Source organism: Megascapheus bottae, chromosome 14 (assembly GCF_031878675.1).
Source record: "Megascapheus bottae isolate mThoBot1 chromosome 14, mThoBot2.hap1, whole genome shotgun sequence".
NCBI lineage: Eukaryota > Metazoa > Chordata > Mammalia > Rodentia > Geomyidae > Megascapheus > Megascapheus bottae.
In genome coordinates this window covers 29,854,684-29,875,882 of record NC_143522.1, presented here as the reverse complement: position 1 = coordinate 29,875,882, position 21,199 = coordinate 29,854,684, and the positions used below count along the sequence as shown (strand labels likewise).

The following is a 21,199-nucleotide window of genomic DNA, read 5'->3' as shown; positions in this document are numbered from 1 at the left end:
AAAGGGCTGGCTTGCAGGAAGTACCCACGCTACTAAGTATTCTGCCTTAAGCACCCGTGCTGCTGTGTACTTTGCATTATGTCCAACACCAGATGATTTATTTCAGCTCTTTCCTCATTGATATCTCAATAGCTCTGTGTGAGAGAGATTATGACTCTCTCTTTTTTCTTTTAATATCAGGAAACCAAGGCACAGAAACACTTGGGGACTTGCCAAACACAACTCAGGGCTGCTTTGTAGCTGGCTGTGAGCTGCAGTCGGCTGCTTGCTTGCAATGCCTCCATTTATCCCCTCCCTTTCTCCCCCTAGAAAAGATACCAGTCCTTAAACATGTTTTTGGTCTCTGGTACGCTTCATTTCCCTCCCCTCTCTCTCCCTCTCTCTAGCCCCCCCCCCCCAGCCTCCAGGGGTGACCCTGAAACTCAGTTCTGTTCCCAGGCAGGAAAAGCCACTCTCAGCCTTGCTTTGTCCTGCCATTTGCCCTCTCCTCTGTGTCCTGAGACCAGAGAGGCTTAGTGGATCCACGGGGAGGGGATCGCTACAGAGCCGTGACCAGCTGGCCAGTCAGAAGGCTCCCACTGCACGTGTGTGTGTGTGTGTGTGCGTGTGCGCACACAGGCGTGCAGCACTCTGCAGACTCACCCCGTGTCACAGCGCACACCACCACACGAACCCTGCACCATGGCAGATCTTGGTGACAGTTCCGGCCCGGGCAGCATGAAGGAGTACAGGGTCTCCACTAAAGGACAAAGGAAAAAGGAATAATTAATATGTGACCCCTTAGTGCAAAACGCGCAGACAGACAGACAGACAGACACACACACACACACACACACACACTTCTCCTAGGTGTGGAAATTACATCTAATTCTAGAGAGACTGGTGTGCTGGACACTGGGGGCTAGGCTGGCCTGTCACTCTGTCCCTAGACCGTTGTCAAGGGCCTAGGGGAAGCTGGCTAGCGCCTGGGGCTGGGGGGCCCAGCAGGGAAACAGACTGGGGGCATGGAGGGCACGGGTTATGAGTGAGTCCCAGACTCCAGCTTGCTTGCTTGCTTATTTGCTTGGTTTTGGACTATTTCTTTGAAGCTCTGAGAAGTCGGTTGGAAAACTGAAGGCAACATTATAACAAGGTCAAAATGGCATTTAGAGAGATAAACTCCAAGAAAATTAACTTGTAGCAAGCATTTAACCTAGCTATCCAGGCTCAAAGGAGTAGAAAAATAGCCAGGCACATGTTTGCAGAGTTAGCGACACTAATACTGTCTGCAGAATCACCACTACCGACAACCAAAAAAAAAAAATTTTAAGCAAATACTAGGTTGTTTACGTATTTTTGAAAAAATCAGATGTCCACTCAAACGAATCTCTAGACTTGCTTATGATTTATGATGTGATCATTTCACTGGTCTGTGCAGAGGCCACACAGACACCAATGTTCTATGTATGATTTATTTTTTTAAATGAATATACATGAACACCCACAAATCTATGACCCTGATGGCTGTGACAGTGCTCTGGCTGTGTTCATTCTTTCCCCACAGAGCCCATACAGCTGGAACTCTCAACAACACAGGGTGTAATCAACAAGGATGTAACCGCACCCCGGAATATTAAACAGCTCTTAAAAAGAATGCTGCAGCTCGGACCTATTGTCTTCTAATGGACCTGTGCATTTTGTGCAGAACTAGATTAATCACGAGCCTTTGTTCATAAACATTTTATCTCATCACTGGTCCGGGCATGTCCTCTTTTCTTTTGCAAATTTATGCATTCATATATTCCTTTGTAATAACATCATAAACACCAATGGGCCCACTCCCCAAATTCAGATCCCAGCAATTACTTACAACTGCTTCCACCAGCCGCCCCCACCTCAGGCAGAGGAGCGGAGGTGGGGTGTTCATGACATGACGGCAAGGCTGAATAAACTCCAGGCTTTGAGGATTACAGGACTGCGAGGTGCTGTGTGTTTGTGAAACACACGTTGATCTTTATTGTCTCCAAGCAGATATATTCTTGAAGAAAAACAAGCTAGTGAAAACTGCTGAAGGAAATGCATGTTATGCTATAGCTTATGTAAAAAAGAAAGTGATGTCTTTTATGGGTCTGTTTCTATATGGATGCAAATTCACAGGAAAATATCTAGGAGCAGGCATCTGAGACTGATCACACAATGACACCAGGAGAGAAATGGCTGAGGGGAGAAGGGTTAAAGATGGCTTCGGCTCTATCTGCATATGTGCCTTTAAAAAAAAATAAGCTAATGAGTGTATTAATTACCTTTGCATTTCTCCTATAATTAAAACAAACATTTTGCATAGGGTTTTTTTTTCTTTTAGGTTTGGTTTGGTTCTTTTTTTCTTTTTCTTTTTATCTTGTTTGCATTGTTTGTCTTTGCCGATCAAAAAATCATTTCAGCTGATGAATTAAGATTCAGTTACACATGCCCAAAGCAAATTCTATGGACACGGGGGATTCATGTTTTATCTTTTTTCTTCTGTTTTTTCTTTTTTAATTTTATATGCTCTGCTGCTGAAGCTCCGGGGTTTCTGAGAGACCTGTCAGTAACATGAGGCCAGCAGGTGTGAGCCTGCAGCCCCCAGATTCTCCCGGGCTGCCCCCCCACTCCCCAGTCTGTACCCTACTGAGCAGCATTTGCCTTTTTGGCCCTGAAGAGTCCCTGAAAGCTAATGCTCTGGCCAGGGTTCTTGGGGGATTAGCCGACTGGAATGAGACGTGAGATAGATGCCAGAGAAGAGCAGACACAGCAGCCCGCGGGTGTCAACAGCCCAGCAGGTTCCTGGCAAGTGGCCGGGGCCTTACCGCACCCCGACAGCTGGATTCCCGTGCAGAACACACTGTCACCATGTGTCCTCCCACCCCACACCGCAGGGACTGTGCCTAAGAGGCATGGCTATTGCTAACCGGTTTCTGGGTCTCTGCCCACTCCCATGCCTGGGTGGAGGGGAGCAAGTTGCACTGCAAGTTCCCATCTGAAGCCCCCTAGCTCTTGGCTGCCCCCGGTCCCATGCAGCTGTCCCAGGTGATCAGGGGTGAGAGTGCAGCAGGATGAGATGAGCCTGAGGTCCAGAGGTCACAAGACAAAACCATCTTTAAACTTCAAGCAATCTGAAGTTCTATCCGTTGTCTGGGGCTTCCACGGGGAGCACTTTGCAGTGAAGCTCAACTGGTCCTTCTCTGAACTGATGCAGTCAGGCAGAGATCTCTTTCCTTGTTCTTTAAATTATTTTAGTTTTCTTTTCTTTTTGGAGGGAGAGGGTAGTAGGATTTATTTATTATTTTTTTAAAGTATTTCTTGGGGACTGGAGTTCTGCCTAGTGGTAGAGTGCTTGTCTAGCATGCAAGAAGACCCAGGTTAGATGACTTGGTACCACATATACAGAAAAAAGCCAGAAGTGATGCTGTGGCTCAAGTGGTACAAATCTAGCCTTGAGAAAGTCCAAGGAAAGCACTCAGGCCTTGAGTTCAAGTCCCAGGACCGGCAAAAAAAAATTATTTCGTTTTTTTTTATCTTTTCTTTCCTTTGATGGGGGGAAAGGGCAGTAAGGATTTGTTACTTATTTTATGTATTTGTTTTTACTTCTTTTTTAAATAAGGATTTTAGCACAATAAGGAGAAATGCAAAAGAAAGAGAAACATCTCCTGTTTCCCATACAAAAAATGGGAATTAAGGACTCAGAGACATATTTGCAATGATAATTTAGGGCAGAAAAAAAAAACCCATGATTTTAGTAGTTGCATGCTTACAAGCTCAGCTGTGCCCCACCCAAGCAAGGCTTTGGTAATTATTACATGGTGTGTTATGATGGATTGAGAATGCTTAGATTTGGCAGCTTTGTCTTACAAATACAAAATATTTTATAACAAATAAAATTAAAACACAGTACCCCATCGACGCCGCCATGAAGACAGTCTTGGGGACGCCTGAGTATGTCTAGGCCATTGATGATTTCAGGGGGTTTTCAGGGAGCTCCTTCAGAGAGGCACCAGACAAAAGAGACCAAGCAAAACAGCCCTTCACGGTGGAACAAGTGACTGCCATGCACTGGCTGTTGTTTCCTTTAAGGTATTAGAAACACCCTTAAATGCTGTCATCCCCATCTCACACGAAAGGGGGGGCGGGTCAAGGTCATGTGACCAAGGTCACGCATCTCAAAGACCAGTTTGTCCTCCCTGCCCCAAGTGGCCCTGGGCTGGCCCATTAGCCATCCTGCATGGCATCATGGTGACGACTTGAAGAATTCCTCTGTCAAGTCATTTAAGTTACGTTGTACAACCTCCTTCTCCTCCATGCCTCCCCTTCCCAAGAGAGGCTGTCAGGTACACATACCTGTCCAAACATGGGGATGTAGCTCTTTCAAGGTCATGTAGGAAGGTGACATCAGAGCAGGTCCAGGGCGGCCTTGGGGACTCACCAACTCACTGCCCCTCTGGTGGGGGGGCAGTGAGCCCAGGCTGCAGAATGAAGGGCTTGTGTTAGTTCCACTCTAAGAGGCCAACGAATTTGAAAACTGTTTACACAGACAAATGGATAGGGGAACACAGTTAACTCTTTCAGACCTTTTGATCTGGTCCTGGTCCAGGCATCTGCTCCTATTTGGGGAGAAAGCAGCCATCTTGTCCCCAGGCCACCTGGAAGAAGGGGAGATAGGAAGTGCTCACCAAGTGTGACTGCCAGGGGCTCCCCAGGCCTCACTCACCGTGTGCCTGGGGAGGACAAGACTAAAGGAAATACACTCAGCGCACCACCAGAGAGCAAGGCAAAGAACTCCAGGGTCTCTGTGAATAAGACTCCTGCAATGAGGATGAGCTCTGTAGAAAGGGCAGTGTCATACGGCGAGAATAGTCAAGAAGCATAGAGCTTGGCTATGTGGACCGCTAGCACCTAGGCCCCCAATTCCTATCAACCCTAGGTCACAGTCCTGTGAGAGCCAGGTAGTCTGGAAGACATGCCTCAATAGGCGTGTATTTACATAACAGTGAACACACATTTATCCCCTGACTTTTCAGAAAGAAGACAGGTCCGAGTCGAGCGTGACCACAGAAGCTCTACTTGGACCCTTTCAGCCCAAGGTAAGATTTGGGTGGGGCTGCAGCCATGCTGCCTCCGCCCAGGGAAGGGGTGGGGATGTCTTGCAGAGGCTTGGGGTGTAGCCATGTGCCAGAGGGAGAGTGAAATGGTTAGCTTGCCCATAAAAAGAGAAAAAGCCAGGGCACCATGATGGGTACTCAATACCTCGGTTCAAATACTTGAGCCTCTATAATTAGCAGGCCCCAAGCCAGCTGTCCTGTCCTGTCCTGTCCCTCTACTGATACCAAATAAGCCAAATGAGTTGGGAATGACAGCACAAGCCTTTTGGGGAGATGGAGGCTGACACTGGGGCGCCCGCTTCTGTGGTCTGGCTGCCTGTCAAGCCACGAGGCTGACTGCATCAACACCTTGGAATGAAGGAGGCCTCTCGGGCCCAGGGGCCCCTCCAGGTCCTCAAATGGCAACTGCCTGATCCTACCCTGGGCACCTGCCCCTGACTGTGCATCTACCAGGGGAGGGAGCAGAAACCTGGCATCAAGCCCTGTTCCTGGCTGGCCCTTCCCAGGGGTCCTTGAGCCAGCACGGGTGGCGAAATCGTGGGTGAAGTCTGCAAAGTTGGGGGTACTTCCTGTTGAGGGACAAATACCCACATAGACAGTGGGTAAGCTCTAGTGCCCCCACCCGGGGCTGGGGCAAGGGGATAAGGCACACACGGCTACGCCTGGTCTATGCATGCACACCCGTCCCTCAGAAGCGCCGCAGGAGTTGTAGGGTGGGGGGCTGCTCGGGCTGGAGGTTAGCAGCATGAGTCTGTGTTCTGTTGCCACTAATAATTAGGGCTCCTAGGAGGTTGATCCAACCTCTGGACTTGGGTTTACTCCTTCGCAAAGCAGGGCTCCAGTCCCTCATGGGGCTAATGGGAAAATTAAAGCTGACACCACGCGGGAAATACTGTCTGAATCGTGACCCTGACAATTAGATTATGTGTTCTAAAAGCAAGAATCCTAAGGGTCTTAAGAACAGGAACAAGCCTGGATTTGCTCCAAGCATTTCCGTTCAGAGGGCTCGCTGGAACAGAGGGGCGCCTCCCAATTCGTAACAGGGAAACGCGGCCAGGTGGGGGGCTCTGCCCTTAACAGAGTTTGTCTTCTGCTCTGTTCAGGCCCTCCTCCCTTGTCAGAAGCCCGTCACTCCAAGAACCCCACAATCCTGAGCCCACAGACCCCACACGTGTGCACACGGCAGTGCAGCTCCACCAGGGGCTACCACCGCCAGGGAGAGGAATCACTGTAAGGTCCAGATAACAGCGAGAGGAAACCATACCATCTGTGCCTTCAACTTAGGGCTTAAGTTTAAGTTCAAATAATGAGGACTCCATTTACAATAGCAATGGGTAGAATAAAGGCAAGAGTGGGGTACCTGAACCCCTCCTCTCTGCTCCCCAAGATAAGCCCACAGACACCTCTCAGGAACCCCAGAGGTACACAAGAAAAGGAAGAAGACCACTCTCAGTGCCCCCCTTGTGGATAAGGAGAAACTGAGGCCTAGCAAAGAAGGGTCACGGTGAAAGTCAGGGCCAGTGCAGGCCTGGCGGCCATCTAGGCGCTGTCCTGACCTCTGCCTTAAAAGGCAAGCCTTGCCTCAGAAGCAGCTGATTGGCTGTTGGGTCTGGACAGCCTGGAGGAAAGGGCGCGTGTCCCCACACCCCTCTGCAGCACTCGCCCCTCTGAGGGCTATTCTGGGAGAGTGATCCAGCTGCCCCTGAACTGCCCATCAAGAGCAGACGGACAGGGACCTGTAGGGTCAGGAGTGCTGCCCTTCCCCTCCACGGCCCAAGGAGAAGAGGGTCTCCAGTCTCCTTGAGGCTTCCACTCTGCTGGGAAGCCTGGGATTAGAGAAGAAGCCTCATGATCAGCCCACCCCATCTGCCAGTACTCCCCCCCTGCCCGAGTCCTGCACCTCCACCACCAAAGACACACATCCTTGATGACGTTCAAGTCCAAAGACTTCAATCCAGACCCTCGGTGGACTTCCCCACACCCCAGCTGCAATGCCCAGACATTCTGAGCCACAGACCAGGGTGGCCTGGGCATGACAGGAACCCAAGTGACAGGCTCCCAAGACGCACTGCCTGCGGACAGCGGGACTTATACCCCACACATCCACTGGGCGGGGGCACCGACACACGCTCCCCAAGGGCCCTTGGAGACCCCTCCACCCGCAAAGCCCACCACCCTCCTCTCCTACTTGGAAGTGGGAGGTCAAAAGAAGCCCATGCACTCGTCCCTGATTAGGGAGAAAAGGAGGCTCCTCGGCCTTGAAACGCCAGGGCACATCTGGACCTTGGCATCCATTTAACAAAATTAATTCATGGTCCTCTCATGTCTCTGGGTGTTTTAGCCCCATTTAGGTGTTCTGACTGTCCAAGACAGCGGAAAAGGCCGAGGTGTGTATTTTATTGCCGGGTCATTTAGTGCTAAGACCTGGTGGCTGTGTCCCTCACACTCCAATGCTTCCACATGGAGGCCGAAGTGACAGGGAAAGTGACTGGGTCTTCATCGGACCCCGTCCTGCAGCTTAGAGAGCTAGGGGTAAGCAGGCGGGTGTCAGAGAGGGAACATGGCTGCCACTCCAGAGAATCCTCATGTCCTCTAGTTTCCCCTTGAGCCTGGCTGGCTTCACCTTCCTCCTGGCTCCATTAGAGGCCCCCGCCCTCCTCCCCTGTCCTCACCTCTCCCCTAATTCCTGCACAACCCCCCCCAACCCCACACTCAACGTTCAACTCTGCTCCTAAATATTCTCTCATCTCCTCTTCCAAGCTCTATTTTTAAAATCAGATTTCCTTTACTGTACAGGGAGAGGTATTCGCAGAGGGATCTGCCCCCCCCGCCCCCGCCCCCCACCCCCCCCTCACAGACAACCCTTCAAAGATGCGCGTGGGCGGCCCTGGGTCCATGGGCCACTTGCTCAGAGGCAAGCAAGGAGCTGACCTGACCAGAGGCTTTGGGCACTGACAGTGGTGAGGCTGGGGTGTCTGTCTGAGGGTTGGGGGGCAGAGGGTGCCAGGAAACAGCTGAAGTTCTAGCCTACCTAAGTAATAATCCAAGTCGCAGCACTAGGAAGCTCCAAATGTATAGCCATTTCTCCAAGAACTTGTCATGGGTTGGTGAGCTATATTTATGGAGATGCAATTGAAAGATTGAGATTATTCCTTTTGCAGAACCCAGAGGAGAGGCAGGGTGGGCTAGTAAAGGGCAGAGACCAGGCAGGGAGGTGACAGTCACTGCCTAAGCCACAGGGGGGATTACAGGACAGAGGTCCCAACAGCTCAAGCCCACCCAGAGGGGCAGATGCACAAGCTGAGTGGTGGAGTGGGGCAAGGCACACGCATGGAGGGAACCCTCACCTTGCCCCAAGACCCTCCACTCACCTGAAAGAGGGTCTTAATCAAAAACGTGGGGTCCTCATCGCCTTGCTGGTTGGTGGTGGGCTGCAAGACAGAGCTGCCTCCATTTCTGAGCATCGGGATTCTAGCACTGTGCCTATCCCCGAAAGAACAAGGACATGTTGCTAGAGGAATGATTAACTGGGGTTAAGAAGAAATAGGAGCAGTAGCGAGAAGCATTGTGGATGGATGGGGAGACAAGGGATCCATGCTGAAAATTGCAGATGGTTAAAAGTTTTGATTTCTTGCAAAAGGCCTTTTTTTTTTAAGTGTTAGAGCCTAAGTAATAAAGAGCAACCTATAGATTTTCAGCATGAGACATACTTGCTCCAATTTCCAACTCATGTTTGGGGATTTGGAGTTTGTACTATGGACGTGATATTTGAAAGGTTTGAAGTTGAGACTGTCAATGATGCAACTGGGGTGCCATGAGAAAATATTGACGTGCTCCGCTAGTGATAAAACAATATTAATGTGTCCCGAATAGATTTTTGGCTTTCTGGGAAGAAATCTGGACTGTATTTTGAGGGATGACAGGACCAAAGCTTTATATCATGCTAAAGAGTTTGGATTTCTGCCATTAGAGTTTTAAGAAATGTGATGATGAGATTTTTTTTAATAAAATCTTATGGGAGATAAATCTGCACACAAACATGATAAAGTATGTTTTATGGCTAACAGCTTTGGGTTCCACTATTGCAAGCAACAAGGAAACACTGAAAAATTGTAAACAGAAAGGCCACACCCACAAATTTAGGGATCATGCCCAAATATTCTGACTTTAGATGTTGACGGATGCCAGAGGCTGCCTCCCAGGCCATGTCAAAGAGATGTGATTAATGCTGACGCCAAAGAAAGATTTAATTAGAGGAGTTACATGACCAGCATTGTGAATACAAATAGAAATTCAGAATTTGTGTTGAGGCCTTGACATGACGAAAGTTTTGCAGATGCCTATGAATTTGATTTATGCAATAAAAAGTTCTAATGGAGTGACATGGTGAGTTTCTTGTTTGATAAATAGAACACAATGAAATTAAGAACTAAAATTCACATTTCATGACAAGAATCTGGACTTTTTATGCCATACACAATTAAGAGATACTGCAGGGCTTTAAGATGGAGTTACAGTATCAAATTTAATATATGGTGCTAGTAAGTGTGAACTGTATTTTTAATGGATAACACAAATTTTTATATTGTGCTAATAAGATTGGATATAAGCCAATAAAAAGGGCTTAAAAGTGTGACAAGCGAGATTTAGGATTTTATAGAGCCGCCTGGAAATAAATTAATTTTTTGAAATGCTGTGTTTTATGTTAAGTACTTAGGGCTTTATGTTACAGGCAATGAAGAAACTTTGGAGAGTTTTTAATCGGAGTCATGGGTTGCAACTTATGCATTTTGGCATAGCAAACAATAGATGTTTTCATGGTGAAGATACTATGATCTAATTTTTATAGCTTGCTAAGGAGATGTGATTTTCTGTTAGCATTGAAGCTCTGCTGCATTCTGACTTGAGAACTACATGATAACATTTTTGAACATTTACGTAGAGGTGTTTGGAGTGGTGTTGAGGAATAATTAATGAGACTTTGGGCTCTGCAGTGGAATTTGATGGTAAAGCATACCTTACGTGAAGGTGCCTGGATTTGATGAATCACATAGTAAATGAGCTTCTACTCTTTGGCAGAGGCCCTTGGCACAAAGGCACTCTGTATGCTTTTTGCTGAGTTGGGTCATTTATAGATTGTGCAGAAAAGAGATATACTGTGATGAAATTTACACAGCATACTAAGAAGTTATGTCAAGATCCTATTTTTATGCCCACGCTAAGGAATTTGGATTTCGCCATTAAGAGATTTCAAGAGCATGACATAGTGAACTTTTTGTGTCAGACGGGAAGAGTTCAGAGAAGTTACAAAGTCAAATGTATTACTTTATGCTAATAATTTAGGGCATATCTCACAGGTAACAGAAAGACACTGCAAAGCTTTAAGCTGAGGCCTAAGGAGCAATGCATTTTTCTTGTAAGCACTGTTATCTTTTCTGTTGAGAAACAACATGACCAAATTTTCATAGCACATTAAGAGGTTTGGAATTTAACCAAAGGCTTAAGGAGTGACTGGGTGAGACTGTGGGTAGGCAAGTAAATTACATGGTAAAGATTTGTATTTTATGGTAAGTAGTGAAAAAGGACTTCTCATTAACTTTTTAATTTTTAAAAGCATGCCTAACTTTTATTTGCTTCCTGAAAGTTGTCACCTGGATGTTAAGGACTATTAAGCAATAATATTTGTTGTTGTTATGTTGAAGGTAGGTAAGTGGAAACATTTTATCACTGGCATGATCTAATTTCTAAATCTGTTATGTATAGACTTGATGGTAAGAAGGTACAGTTAGGTTTTTCAGGTGTCTTGCTAAGAAATGTAAATGCAAGCCAATAAAGAATTTCAAGTGAGAGGCATGCTGAGATTTTTACTTGTGAGAGTTGAAGTTGTTGATGATTTTACTTACACAAGTTCAGTGTTTCACCTCGGTTTTATATTGAGAATCGGAACTTTAGAATAATAAATACATACCTCAGAGAACTTTTTTGAGGGAGAACAGTGGAAACTCTAGCAAGGTATCATCCAGGCTCCTGTGATGATGTTGGTGATGGGGGTTTTACCTAATTTGTATACCACACTAAAAAAAAATGTGGTTTCTACCTCAAGGAATGACATGTCAGAAGTTTTGTTTTGTGTTATGCTGAGACATTTCGATTTTAGCCAGAGAATGGTTTTGGTGAGTTTACATGTCAAATATGTTTATACTGAAAGGTTTGGATTTAATATTGCAGACAGTAAATAAACACTACAAGGCTTTAATCAGGGGGCTTGCATAATCAAATTTAAGTGTCAGGCTGACAAAGGTATGTTAAATTTTGAGAAACAGCAGATCTGAATTTTGTATCCTGTTGAAAAGTTTGGATTTTAGCCAATGTGAAGTTTCCCGTAAGAGAAGGTTTTTTGTGGGGAGAAGTGTTTTTTTAATATATTAGCCTAGGAAATACAAGAGAACTGAGAGGTAACAAAGGCATACAGTTTATGAACTGCAATAACTATATAGCTAATCTATGGAATGATCAAAGCTCAATTTGCTCTGCTCCAACAGAGCAAATAACTCCAAATCGAGACATTTTCTTTAAATTCAGTCTCTGCCACTAAAAACTGCCATCACTGGTTAGATTTCAAAGACAGATGCCTCTATCCACCCATCCCCATACCCCTATTCAATATATTCCAATGGTAGGGTAAATTAATGAGTAACAAAGAGACAGATTTTGCTAGAATAAAGAGCTGAGCTCTGCTTGAGCAGAGAGGAAGCTTAAGTAAGATATGATCGGAGAGGCATGAAGAAATGTCTACACATGGCAAATTGAGGCCAGATGTTCTGAGAGACCCCAGATTTGGGTAGGGGGCAGGTTAGTTGAAGGTCTCCCTTGGACAGCTTAACTCCAGAGGCAACACAGCTTTGGAGGCAGATTAAATCCAGAGAGAGAAAATCACCCCCAAAAGGTCACCTAGCATCAAGTCAGAAACGTACAGGCTTATCCAACCCTTAGTAGGCGTTTTATAAAATTTTGTGGGAGGGGAAAATAACAATAAAAGCCAATCTCAGGCCTTGATGCCTCTTCAGTAAAAATGCAAGCTATTTTTGACAATTAACCCAACATGTGGGCTAACAGCCAATGCCCACTACTGTCCTCACCCACCGAGCTTATGGAAGAGCAGAAGCCTTTGCTACGGATTTCTGCCTTCAGTGCCAAGGCATGCGGGCTTATTCCAGAGCACTCACTTGCCACAGTTGCTTTCGCATGGCACTGAGATGTGACTCTGGGACTTTGAGATGACTTGGGGAGAACAAAAGGAAAGTTGACCCAGGCACCAGCGCTGGGCAAAATAGGGCAGCCATTGAGCCTGCCAGGTGCCTGCCTGCCTGCCACAGAGGCTGCTCTGGGCTAGTCACTCTGCAAAATTTATGGGCTGCGAATTTCTCCCACCCATGGAGGAAGCAGGCAGGCCGGGCAGACGGCCTCTGCCTGCGAGGCAGGTCAGGGCACGAGGCAGTCTCCGTCATGAAAAGAGTGGCTCAAGTGACCAGTGGCAAAGGCTGCCACGGACACGGGCAGGATTCCTCTAGGTGCACCCCTATGCTGATTCCTCTGGCCTCGTGAGACCCTAACCCACTGCCTTTCCTCCCCCCCCCCACCCCTTCCATCCCTAGGTTCTGATCTGCACGGTCGCAGTCGCTGACCGAACGCAGCACCACCTTACCGATCTTCAGAAAACACTCCTTTCCAACCGACGACATGATGGAACCCTCTGAAGACTCATTTGAGACGATGATGGAGCTTAACAATCCATCATCAAAACAAATGGAGTCCTCCGAGGGCTCACCCAACACCACCACCGTGGAGACACAGGGCAGGGGAGAGCAGGCGGAGGGGGCGGGGGCGGCTAGAGGCCCCGCCCAGGAAAGAGAGGAGCCACCCAGCGGCCCACTCCAGGAAATGGAAGAGCTGCCTACTGATCTACTCCAAGACATGGAGGAGCCATCCAGTGGCCCGCATAAGGAAACAGAGGACCCACCCAATGACCTACTCCAAGACCTGGAGGAGTCATGCGACGGTGGTTCCCGCCAGGCCCTGGGGCGTCCGTTCACCGAAGACGACGACGACGACGACGACGACGACGACGACGACGACGCTGAGGACATGGAAGATTACTCGGAGGAGATGGAGATGGAAGAATCAGAGATTACCCCGTCGGACAGCCAGGAAGATCTAGAAGACACCACTGACCTGAAGGAGTCGGATGAGGAGGACAGCCCGGAGGAGGAAAGCCGCGCCGAGGTCTCGCCTGCGGAAATGCTGGCCGCCATGAGGTCCGTCATCTCGCTCTTCCTGCAAATCCACGACTTCAAGGAGCAGCAGAGAGTGGCAGAAGACATCTTAGCAAGGGGGATCCACGCGGGCCAGCTGCCCATCCCCCGGAGCTTCTCTGGCGACCGCCGAGATTACCGCGAGTTCATCGTGCTCTGCCAGCTGATCTTACAAACCTACCCCAGGATGTTCTACAGCGACCACCTGCGAGTGAGGTATGTCATCTCCCACCTCTCTGGTCTAGCCTTGGAATGGGCCCAAGCTCTGATAGAGCAAAACAGCCCGGTACTGCAAGATTTCCCGGCCTTCCTGGGAGCCATGTCGGAGGTGTTTGAGTACAGGCACACTCTGCGCGTGGCAGAAGACGCCATGTTCAACATCCGGCAGGGCGACCGCTGCGCTGCCGACTACATCAACGAGTTCCAGAGCCTAGTACCCACCTTGCGCTGGCCCGATGAAGTGCTGCAGGCCCATCTGTGCCAGGGGCTCAACGAAGACATCCGCCACTATCTCTTCCGGGTCCCCCAGCCCGACTCTCTCGACAGCCTGGTGGTGCTGATCCTGCAAATAGAAGACAAGCTGGCTGAGAGAAGAGCCATGCTCCGCCTGCCGCCCGAGTCCCGCCCACGGAACCTCACCTGGATCGACTCACCTGCCCCAGAGAAGTGGTCCGTCAGCAGCTGGCTGCCCACCGACTCCCATCCCGGCCTCGATCGCGCCCACCTCTTCCTGCTGCTCTTGGTGAGGGTGACCCCCTACCACAGCGTGGCCGTCCAAGCCCTGGTGGACTCAGGAGCGGAAGGCAACTTCATGGATGAGCGGTTCGCCCAAGAACACTACATCGAGCTGTACGAGAAGCCCTACCCGCAGATGATCCAGACCGTGGACGGCTCCCTGATCGGCCACGAACCCATCTGGCTCTACACCGAACGCCTGGTGTGCATTCACCAGAACCACCAGGAGTCCATCGAGTTCGACATCGTACCTTCGCCCAACTTCTCCGTGGTCTTAGGCATCAACTGGCTGCGACTCCACGCCCCCGAGGTCGACTGGGCCAGGGGCCGCATTACCTTCCACTCTCCCTACTGCCTGAAGAACTGCTTCCGCCCACCCCCGCCATGCATCGCCCTGGAGAAGCACAGCATCAGCCTCCTCCCCGGATTGCCGCACCCGTACGCAGACCTGGCCGACGTGTTTAACCCGAAGGAAGCAGATGATGAGACTTCCGACCAGCCAAGCTCAGACGGATCCGATGATCTTTCTGAATCAGAGCCCTCTGAGCTTCAGCAGGCTGGAGACAGTGATCGAGGCGACGTCTTTTTCGAGTGCCGCTCCTTCGCGCCCTGGGAGCCTATAGGACTCAGGGTGCAAGAAGAAGCCAGGCAGCAAGCCGATTTCTGGAGGCTACAGAGCATGCTGAGCGACACACAGGACTACGTACAGATCATGCCGGAACTGTTTGACCAGTTACACGGGGCAGCGTGGTTCACCAAGCTGGAGCTGCGGGGGAGCGTGGTGGAGGACAGCCTGAGCATTCGGGGCACAGAGGACGAATGGAAGGCGGCCTTTGGCCTGCAGCCTCCGGACATGAAGAGCTACCAGCCCTTCCGGATCTCACCGGACCCGCGCATCCCCCAGAGAGTGATTCACTTCATCCTACAGGACATGCTGGGCACCTGCGTGCTCTCCTACGGCCTGGAGGTCCTGGTCTACTCTATGAGCCAGGAGGAGCACCTGCAGCACGTGCGCCAGGTGCTCGTCCGTTTCCGCTACCACAACATCTACTGCTCGCTCAACAAGAGCCAGTTCCACCGGCAGACCGCCGAGATCCTCGGCTTCACCGTGTGCCCCAAGGGCGTGAAAATCAACAAGGCTGTCATGGACATCATCACTGAGTACCCCATCCCTGGCTCCAGGAAATCCCTGAGCCAGATGATGCAACACATGTACCCCTACCGGCACTTCGTGGAGCAGTTTGTCATCATTGCCGAGCCCCTCATCCGGAAGCTCCTGAGCAACGCGCCCTTCACCTGGCGGGAGGAAGACCAGGAGGCCTTCGAGGGGCTGAAGAGGGCCTTCCGCAAGGCACCCCGTCTCTACTACCCTAAGCCTCAGAATCCCTTCTACTTGGAAACGGGCATCACCCGAGATGCCCTGTACGCCTCCCTGATTCAAGTTGACGAGCAAACTGGCAAGAAGATCACCTGCTCTTTCTACTCTCGAAACCTCTCCCCGCTGGAGGTGGAGTACCCTCCTGTTGAGATGAAGATTCTCCCGATCAGGGCTGCCTTCGTGGTGTGGTGCCGCTACCTGGAGAACACCGAGGAGCCTATCATGATCCTTCTCAACACCGAGGATCTAGCCTCTCTGAATAATGACAGGCTCACCGTACTTCTCCCCGGCCATTGGGTCTTCTTCTTCTCTCACTTCCGCTTCGATGTCATGGAGGTGCCCGATGACGATGACAGCCCCCCACTCCCACCCGGAAGGAACCGCGGCTGGAGAGCCCTGAGCAGCCGGTCCAGGAGGCCACTCCTGCTTTTAGCCCTGAGGGGGTCGGTCCGCAATCAGTCCCCGGATTCCAGCTCGGATAGTGACGAGGATTCAGAGGAGGACATGCTCAATCAGCAGAGCCTCATCCAGGATCTCCTGTCTTTGATACCAATTGACCAGATCCTCCACAGCTTCCTTGCCCATTTCAGCATTGCCCAGATCCGGGCGGTGATCATCCACTTCTTCCGGGGACTGCTCTATTGGAAGAACCTCATCGCCCTCTCCGCCCTGCTGGTGCTCCTAAGAGTCAAGTGGCAGCTCTCCCAGCCGCCCCCGCCCCCGCTGGCCTCCTCCATGCTGGTGGCACGGCCCCAGCCCAGACACTCCCTACGGCTCATCCTAGACTCCACCCTCCTGGCAGGGAGCGGCCTGGCCACGGCCATCGCTCAGCTGCTCAGCCAGATGCCCCCTCTCGTGGGCGCCAACACCATCCCCGCTCAAGAGCTCGCCGAGCTCTTCCTGGGCCCCGGGCGCTGGCAGCGCAATGCCGTGAACAGCCAGACGCCTCGAGGCCTGTGGTTCACCCCTGGGTTCTGGCTGACGCTATGTGAGTTCTTTGGGGTGAGAGTCACCCCCCCGGACAGCAATCGCCCCCTCCCACACCGGAACCGCTACTTGGAGCTGCGCATGGTCGGCGATGAGGATGTCGTCTTGCGAGAGGCCCTGCAAGACGACCTGCAAAGTTACCGTCAGTGTGGCCTGCATGACGGCCTGCAAGACACCTCGCAGGACGCACAGCAGGTCAGCGACGACGAGCAGGAAGCCCCTCCCACCTCGGGGGTGGCCAGCACCCCGCCCCTCCGCCCCCGCAGCCTCATGGACCCCGAGGTCCTGGACTTCCTCAACAACCGCCTGCTCTACGTCCGGGGTGCGGACGGCCGGCTCCACCTGCTCAGCAGGGAACACGTGGCCAGGGCCCTGGCTCGGTTCTTGACCCTGGTCTACACCCAGACCCTGCCCGCGCTGCCCCCCTCCGGGGCCCCTCCCGCAGAAGGGGCGAGGCTGGAGGAGCTGCCCGAAGACGAAGATGAGGACCTGGACTGAAGGCTTCTCCTCTCGGGCTACACCTGACACCTCACCACGTCTCTGCCCTCCTCCCCGTGCCTCCGCCAGCTTCGCACGCACCCACTGCCACTCCTCTTGCTGCTCCTGACCCAAGGGGAACCCACTTGTGAAGGGCCACAACCTAAAACTCCTCAACCAGCAACATCCGCTGTGCTAAAGGACTATCCACACTCAGAGTCCCAGAGTCAGCTCAGGGCTGCACCACCTGTCTGAACGCTCTAGGCCCCGGGCCTACAGCTGGGAGAGGGATCGAGGCGAGGAGAAAGCAGTGATGAGCAGCGATGACCCGCAACCCAAGGCCGATGCAGCAGCAGGCAGAGCAGCCAGTGCAGCCAAGCAAGCAGATGCCAGAGACCCCCCCTCCCCCCGCCCCAGTGGCGCTTGGCCATCTGTGCATTCTGGGACACTGACCTCGGGTGCTCCACTGACTTCTTCTACCTCCACACCGGTGCTCCAGCTCCCCTGGGCCTGGGCCCCGCCCCCGCCCCCGCCCCCGCCCCTACCCCTACCCCCACCCGAGGTTCCTACGGTGCCACGCCTCTCCCCCAGCCCCACCACCCACCCTGCAAGCAAGACCACCCGCCACTGTCTGGTTTGGCTCCCTCCACCACAACTTTCATCTGACCCTGAACTCTGGACGTACCTGGACAGAGAGGCTCCGGCGAGGAGCCGCCGGCATGCCAGGACTCACTTACTTACCAGACTGGCGTGTGCAAGTTCACAGGGGACACCAGAGCGGGCAGCTGTGCCAAGTGGGGCTCCCTCCCCACCCCAAAACTGACAGTTGGACAGTGCAGGACACAAAGGGAGGGGGCTGGAGAAAGACTGCAGGCCCAGAGGCCTGGACTATGTGGGGGGGCCCAGAGTGCTCCAACCAGATCTTGCTTCTTGCCATGGGGAGGACTCCCTTCCCTAACAGACTTTTTTTTTTAATCCCCAAAATAAATCAAATCGAAAAGATTATCTGACTTTGTGGTTTGTTCTGAAAGGTGGTAGTGGGGTGGGCCTGGGAAGGAGGAGAGCAGGGGGAAAGGAGGCAGACAGGATGGGGGAATCATGGTCAAGGGGAGGGGTGCTCTCTCTGGGGTCCCCTTCAGGACCCCAGCCCTTCTCTCTATCTGGGGAAGCCATTCTAGTCCTGGAGCTGTCCTGGCCTGTGGAGGGGGCTCTGCTCTGTCCTGAGAGAGTGCCAAGGCACAGGGCTGCCCTTGGCACCCAGGAGATAGAAATCAGAGGTGGCATTCCTGCACCCTCCTCAGTCCCACCCATCCATCCCCGAGAGTGATCAGCTGTCACCCTCCTTCTGAGTAATCTACCCCAACAGCAACCCCAGGAGATCACGGTCAGGATCCCCAGGTGTAAAGCCAGGGGCTCAGCCTCGCCTCAGCCTCACCTCCGGCTCCTCCCTGCTTGTAAAGGAAGTTGCCAAGAGCCCCATTCAGTCCCCTACTGCTTAACTCCACCACAACTGCAGCCTCCTGTAAGGTTCTGAAAGGGTCATGAGCAAAATACTAGGTGCAGGGCCCAGTCCCCACAGAAGTGTCCCCTGCTGCCTTCTAATGTCACTTCTTTACAGTAAATAGAGGGATCTCAGTGCAAAGAGGGCTGCAGAGAACTAAAGAGGCAGCCAGAAGCGGGGTCGTTTCCCTGTCACCCCAGGTCACTCCCCCCACCTAATCTAAGCTCCCTAGTAAATGCGCCCCCCCCCCCCGGCTACATGTCTGATCCACCAGCACGCTGTCCCTTAGAGCAGGCCCAAATTCAAGCCAGAGCAAGAACTTAGTGCACATCCCTTAATGACCGTGCTGCAAAAGGCCCTGCCCCTGACTTGCTGGGAGACTGGGGTGGGGGGGTCAATCCATCTCCCCAGTGACCCATTTGTCCACTGTCCTTAGAACTCCCCTGTCCCCCTTTGTCCCCAGATGGCTAGTCTCCTAGTGATATCATAGGTGGGTCACTAATTTGGGGTAGGACCTGGGGTCCCAGTAGGAAGATCACTCTAGCATTGGACAACGTGGCTGGATCCTGGGTGCCACCGGATGAACACTGGGAGCCTGCAGTCCGGGGTCCCAAGGTCCACACACTTACCTGAGTCCCCAAAGGAGACAAACAGAGTAGGGCTGGACAGAGCTGTCATCACTAAGACCCCACTAAGGCAGGCCATTCATGTCCTGCACTGCAGAGACCCCAACACAGGAGTGGTGCCGTCTCCCATACCACCAGCAGTTCCAGTCACCTCCATCCATGTGGAAGGGGCTTCATCTCCACTTTCAGAGGAGATGAGTAGCCCCCAGATTCGGAGGACTACTGAGAATGCAAGACATTATGTGACTAATACATATTATGTGGCTCTAACTTCAGAAAACAAATATTGCAAAAAGCCCAATACAAACCTTTATACTCCTAAAAGAGAAGGAAAAGAAGGCATTGTCATTAAAAGACAGGCGAAGTGAAAGCCTCATAAACATAATCCACCACCACATCAAGCGAGAACCAGTGATCAGTACTCTTATCCCAGGGAGCTGGCCGGCTGGGCCTGCAGGCCACCTTACACACAGAATGCACTCACTTCCCAGCTTCTCCTCTATGTCCCTAAGTCCCACAAAGAGGAGCGCAAGTCCCACCTGTGGAAGTCCCACCGCTGCCTCCTTCCTCACCGCCCCCCACCTGCCAGCCGATTCCTAAGAGGCCCATTCAGTGGCCAGGCCAACAGTACCCTCTCGCCAGCAGCTCGTGGCCACTCACCATCAGGTCTGATGTGCCATGGGCACAATTAGGGCCCAAACTGAGGAACCTAGCCTAGAGGCAGGAGGCCCCCTCCCTATCCCCCCATCTGCTGACAAGGTGAAAAAGGAAAGACTCGCAGAAACATCCTTGACATCTCCCCAGTTCCCCTAAGCCTTTCTTCTCAGCCCGTGGACCTTCTTGCCCTCCTGCCATGTGCCATAGACCCATCCAAGACCTTTGCTCGCCTGCCTGAACTCAACAATGCCCAACACAGCCATCCTGACACCGTGGAAGACGCAACGTGAAAAGGTAGGGAGGGGAAGAGTGTGAGGGGAGAAGGGATGAGGAAAGCCGGGGGTGGGGAGGAAGGGAGTCGAGGGAGAAAGTGTGCAGTCCCCTCTGGGCCCGTTCATGGCTTCCCACGGCCTCTTCTGTGGCTGCTCAAGTGAAGGCCTGGCCTGGCTGCATGGCAGGGCAAAGCAGCTCATCATGGCAGTGTCACAAGGACAAGGCTGATCCCCTCCACATGCGCGGATCTGAGTTAGTGGGGTGCAGAAGGCAGAGGGAAGCTGTGCCAGTTGCTTATGGCACGGATGCAGTGCCCAGAGACATCCACCCTGGGCAGGACTGGCACAAAGGAAAGATGGGGAGCCTGAGAAGACGGGAGATGTCTCTGGAAGAGTTCAGGGGGACAGTAAGCGGCCGCCTGTGAGGGGCCTCAGCCTCCTGGTCACAAAAACGTCCTGGGTAGAGGCAGAGACCCCTCAAGGAGACCCTCTTCCTGCAGGCCTGGCAAGAGGACAGCCCTGCTCTGTCTCAGCTCTGTCTCCTCCTCTCAGTCCTGTGATCAGAGGTACCATCTCCCCCAGATGTCCTGCAAGCCAAGTCCCAGGGAGGAAGGCCCTGCCCCCACCCCGCCCCTGGGCGGGAAAAGCCCGGACTTGACCTCTGGCCTGTCTACATTTAAATGCAGTCAGAGGTAGGCCCTGGGCCCAGTCGCAGGAAGTGTCCTGTGTCCTGTGAGGGACATAGCCACCCCCCCTCCACAGCCCCAGGTCCTCCCATCCAGGAACTTAGGAAGCTGCAGGAAGAGAGAAGAGATACAGAGATACAGAGAGAGATACAGAGAGAGATACAGAGAGAGAGAGAGAACGAGAGAGAGAGCACAGAACAAGGCAAGCGTCTGCAGAGCATGCTGGGACAGCAAGCTCAAGGACACGTCCCCGGCCAGCAGGGTGCAGAGGAGGGTCCGGAGGCTGCGTGCGGTTGAAGGGGATGAAGAAAGGCATCATATAGGAGCTGGATGACTGTGCAATCAACTCCTGCATGACGCCGTTCCCACCCCCCAACTACTGACTACGGCCGCGACCCTCCTCCCAGGAGGAAAATGCAAGCAGGCAGGTGCGGGACACTTGCCGTGGGGAGGG

General features: G+C 52.0%; 1 protein-coding gene and 1 non-coding gene across 2 annotated transcripts; one reads left to right on the top strand and one right to left on the bottom strand.

Annotated features, from left to right (window-relative positions):
* Positions 1-1,660: 1,660 nt before the first annotated feature.
* On the bottom strand, positions 1,661-1,739 carry LOC150054921 (small nucleolar RNA SNORD112). Its single transcript, XR_016537733.1, has one exon. It is a non-coding gene; the product is annotated as a small nucleolar RNA SNORD112 (small nucleolar RNA).
* Positions 1,740-12,854: 11,115 nt separating this feature from the next.
* On the top strand, positions 12,855-17,373 carry Rtl1 (retrotransposon Gag like 1). Its single transcript, XM_090345421.1, has one exon. The coding sequence runs from the start codon at positions 12,855-12,857 to the stop codon at positions 17,022-17,024; it is 4,170 nt and encodes a 1,389-aa protein (XP_090201547.1). The 3' UTR covers positions 17,025-17,373.
* Positions 17,374-21,199: the final 3,826 nt, after the last annotated feature.

Coding starts and splice junctions, on each gene's coding strand:
- Rtl1 (XM_090345421.1), top strand. CDS start 12,855: ATGATGGAACCCTCTGAAGACTCATTTGAGACGATGATGGAGCTTAAC.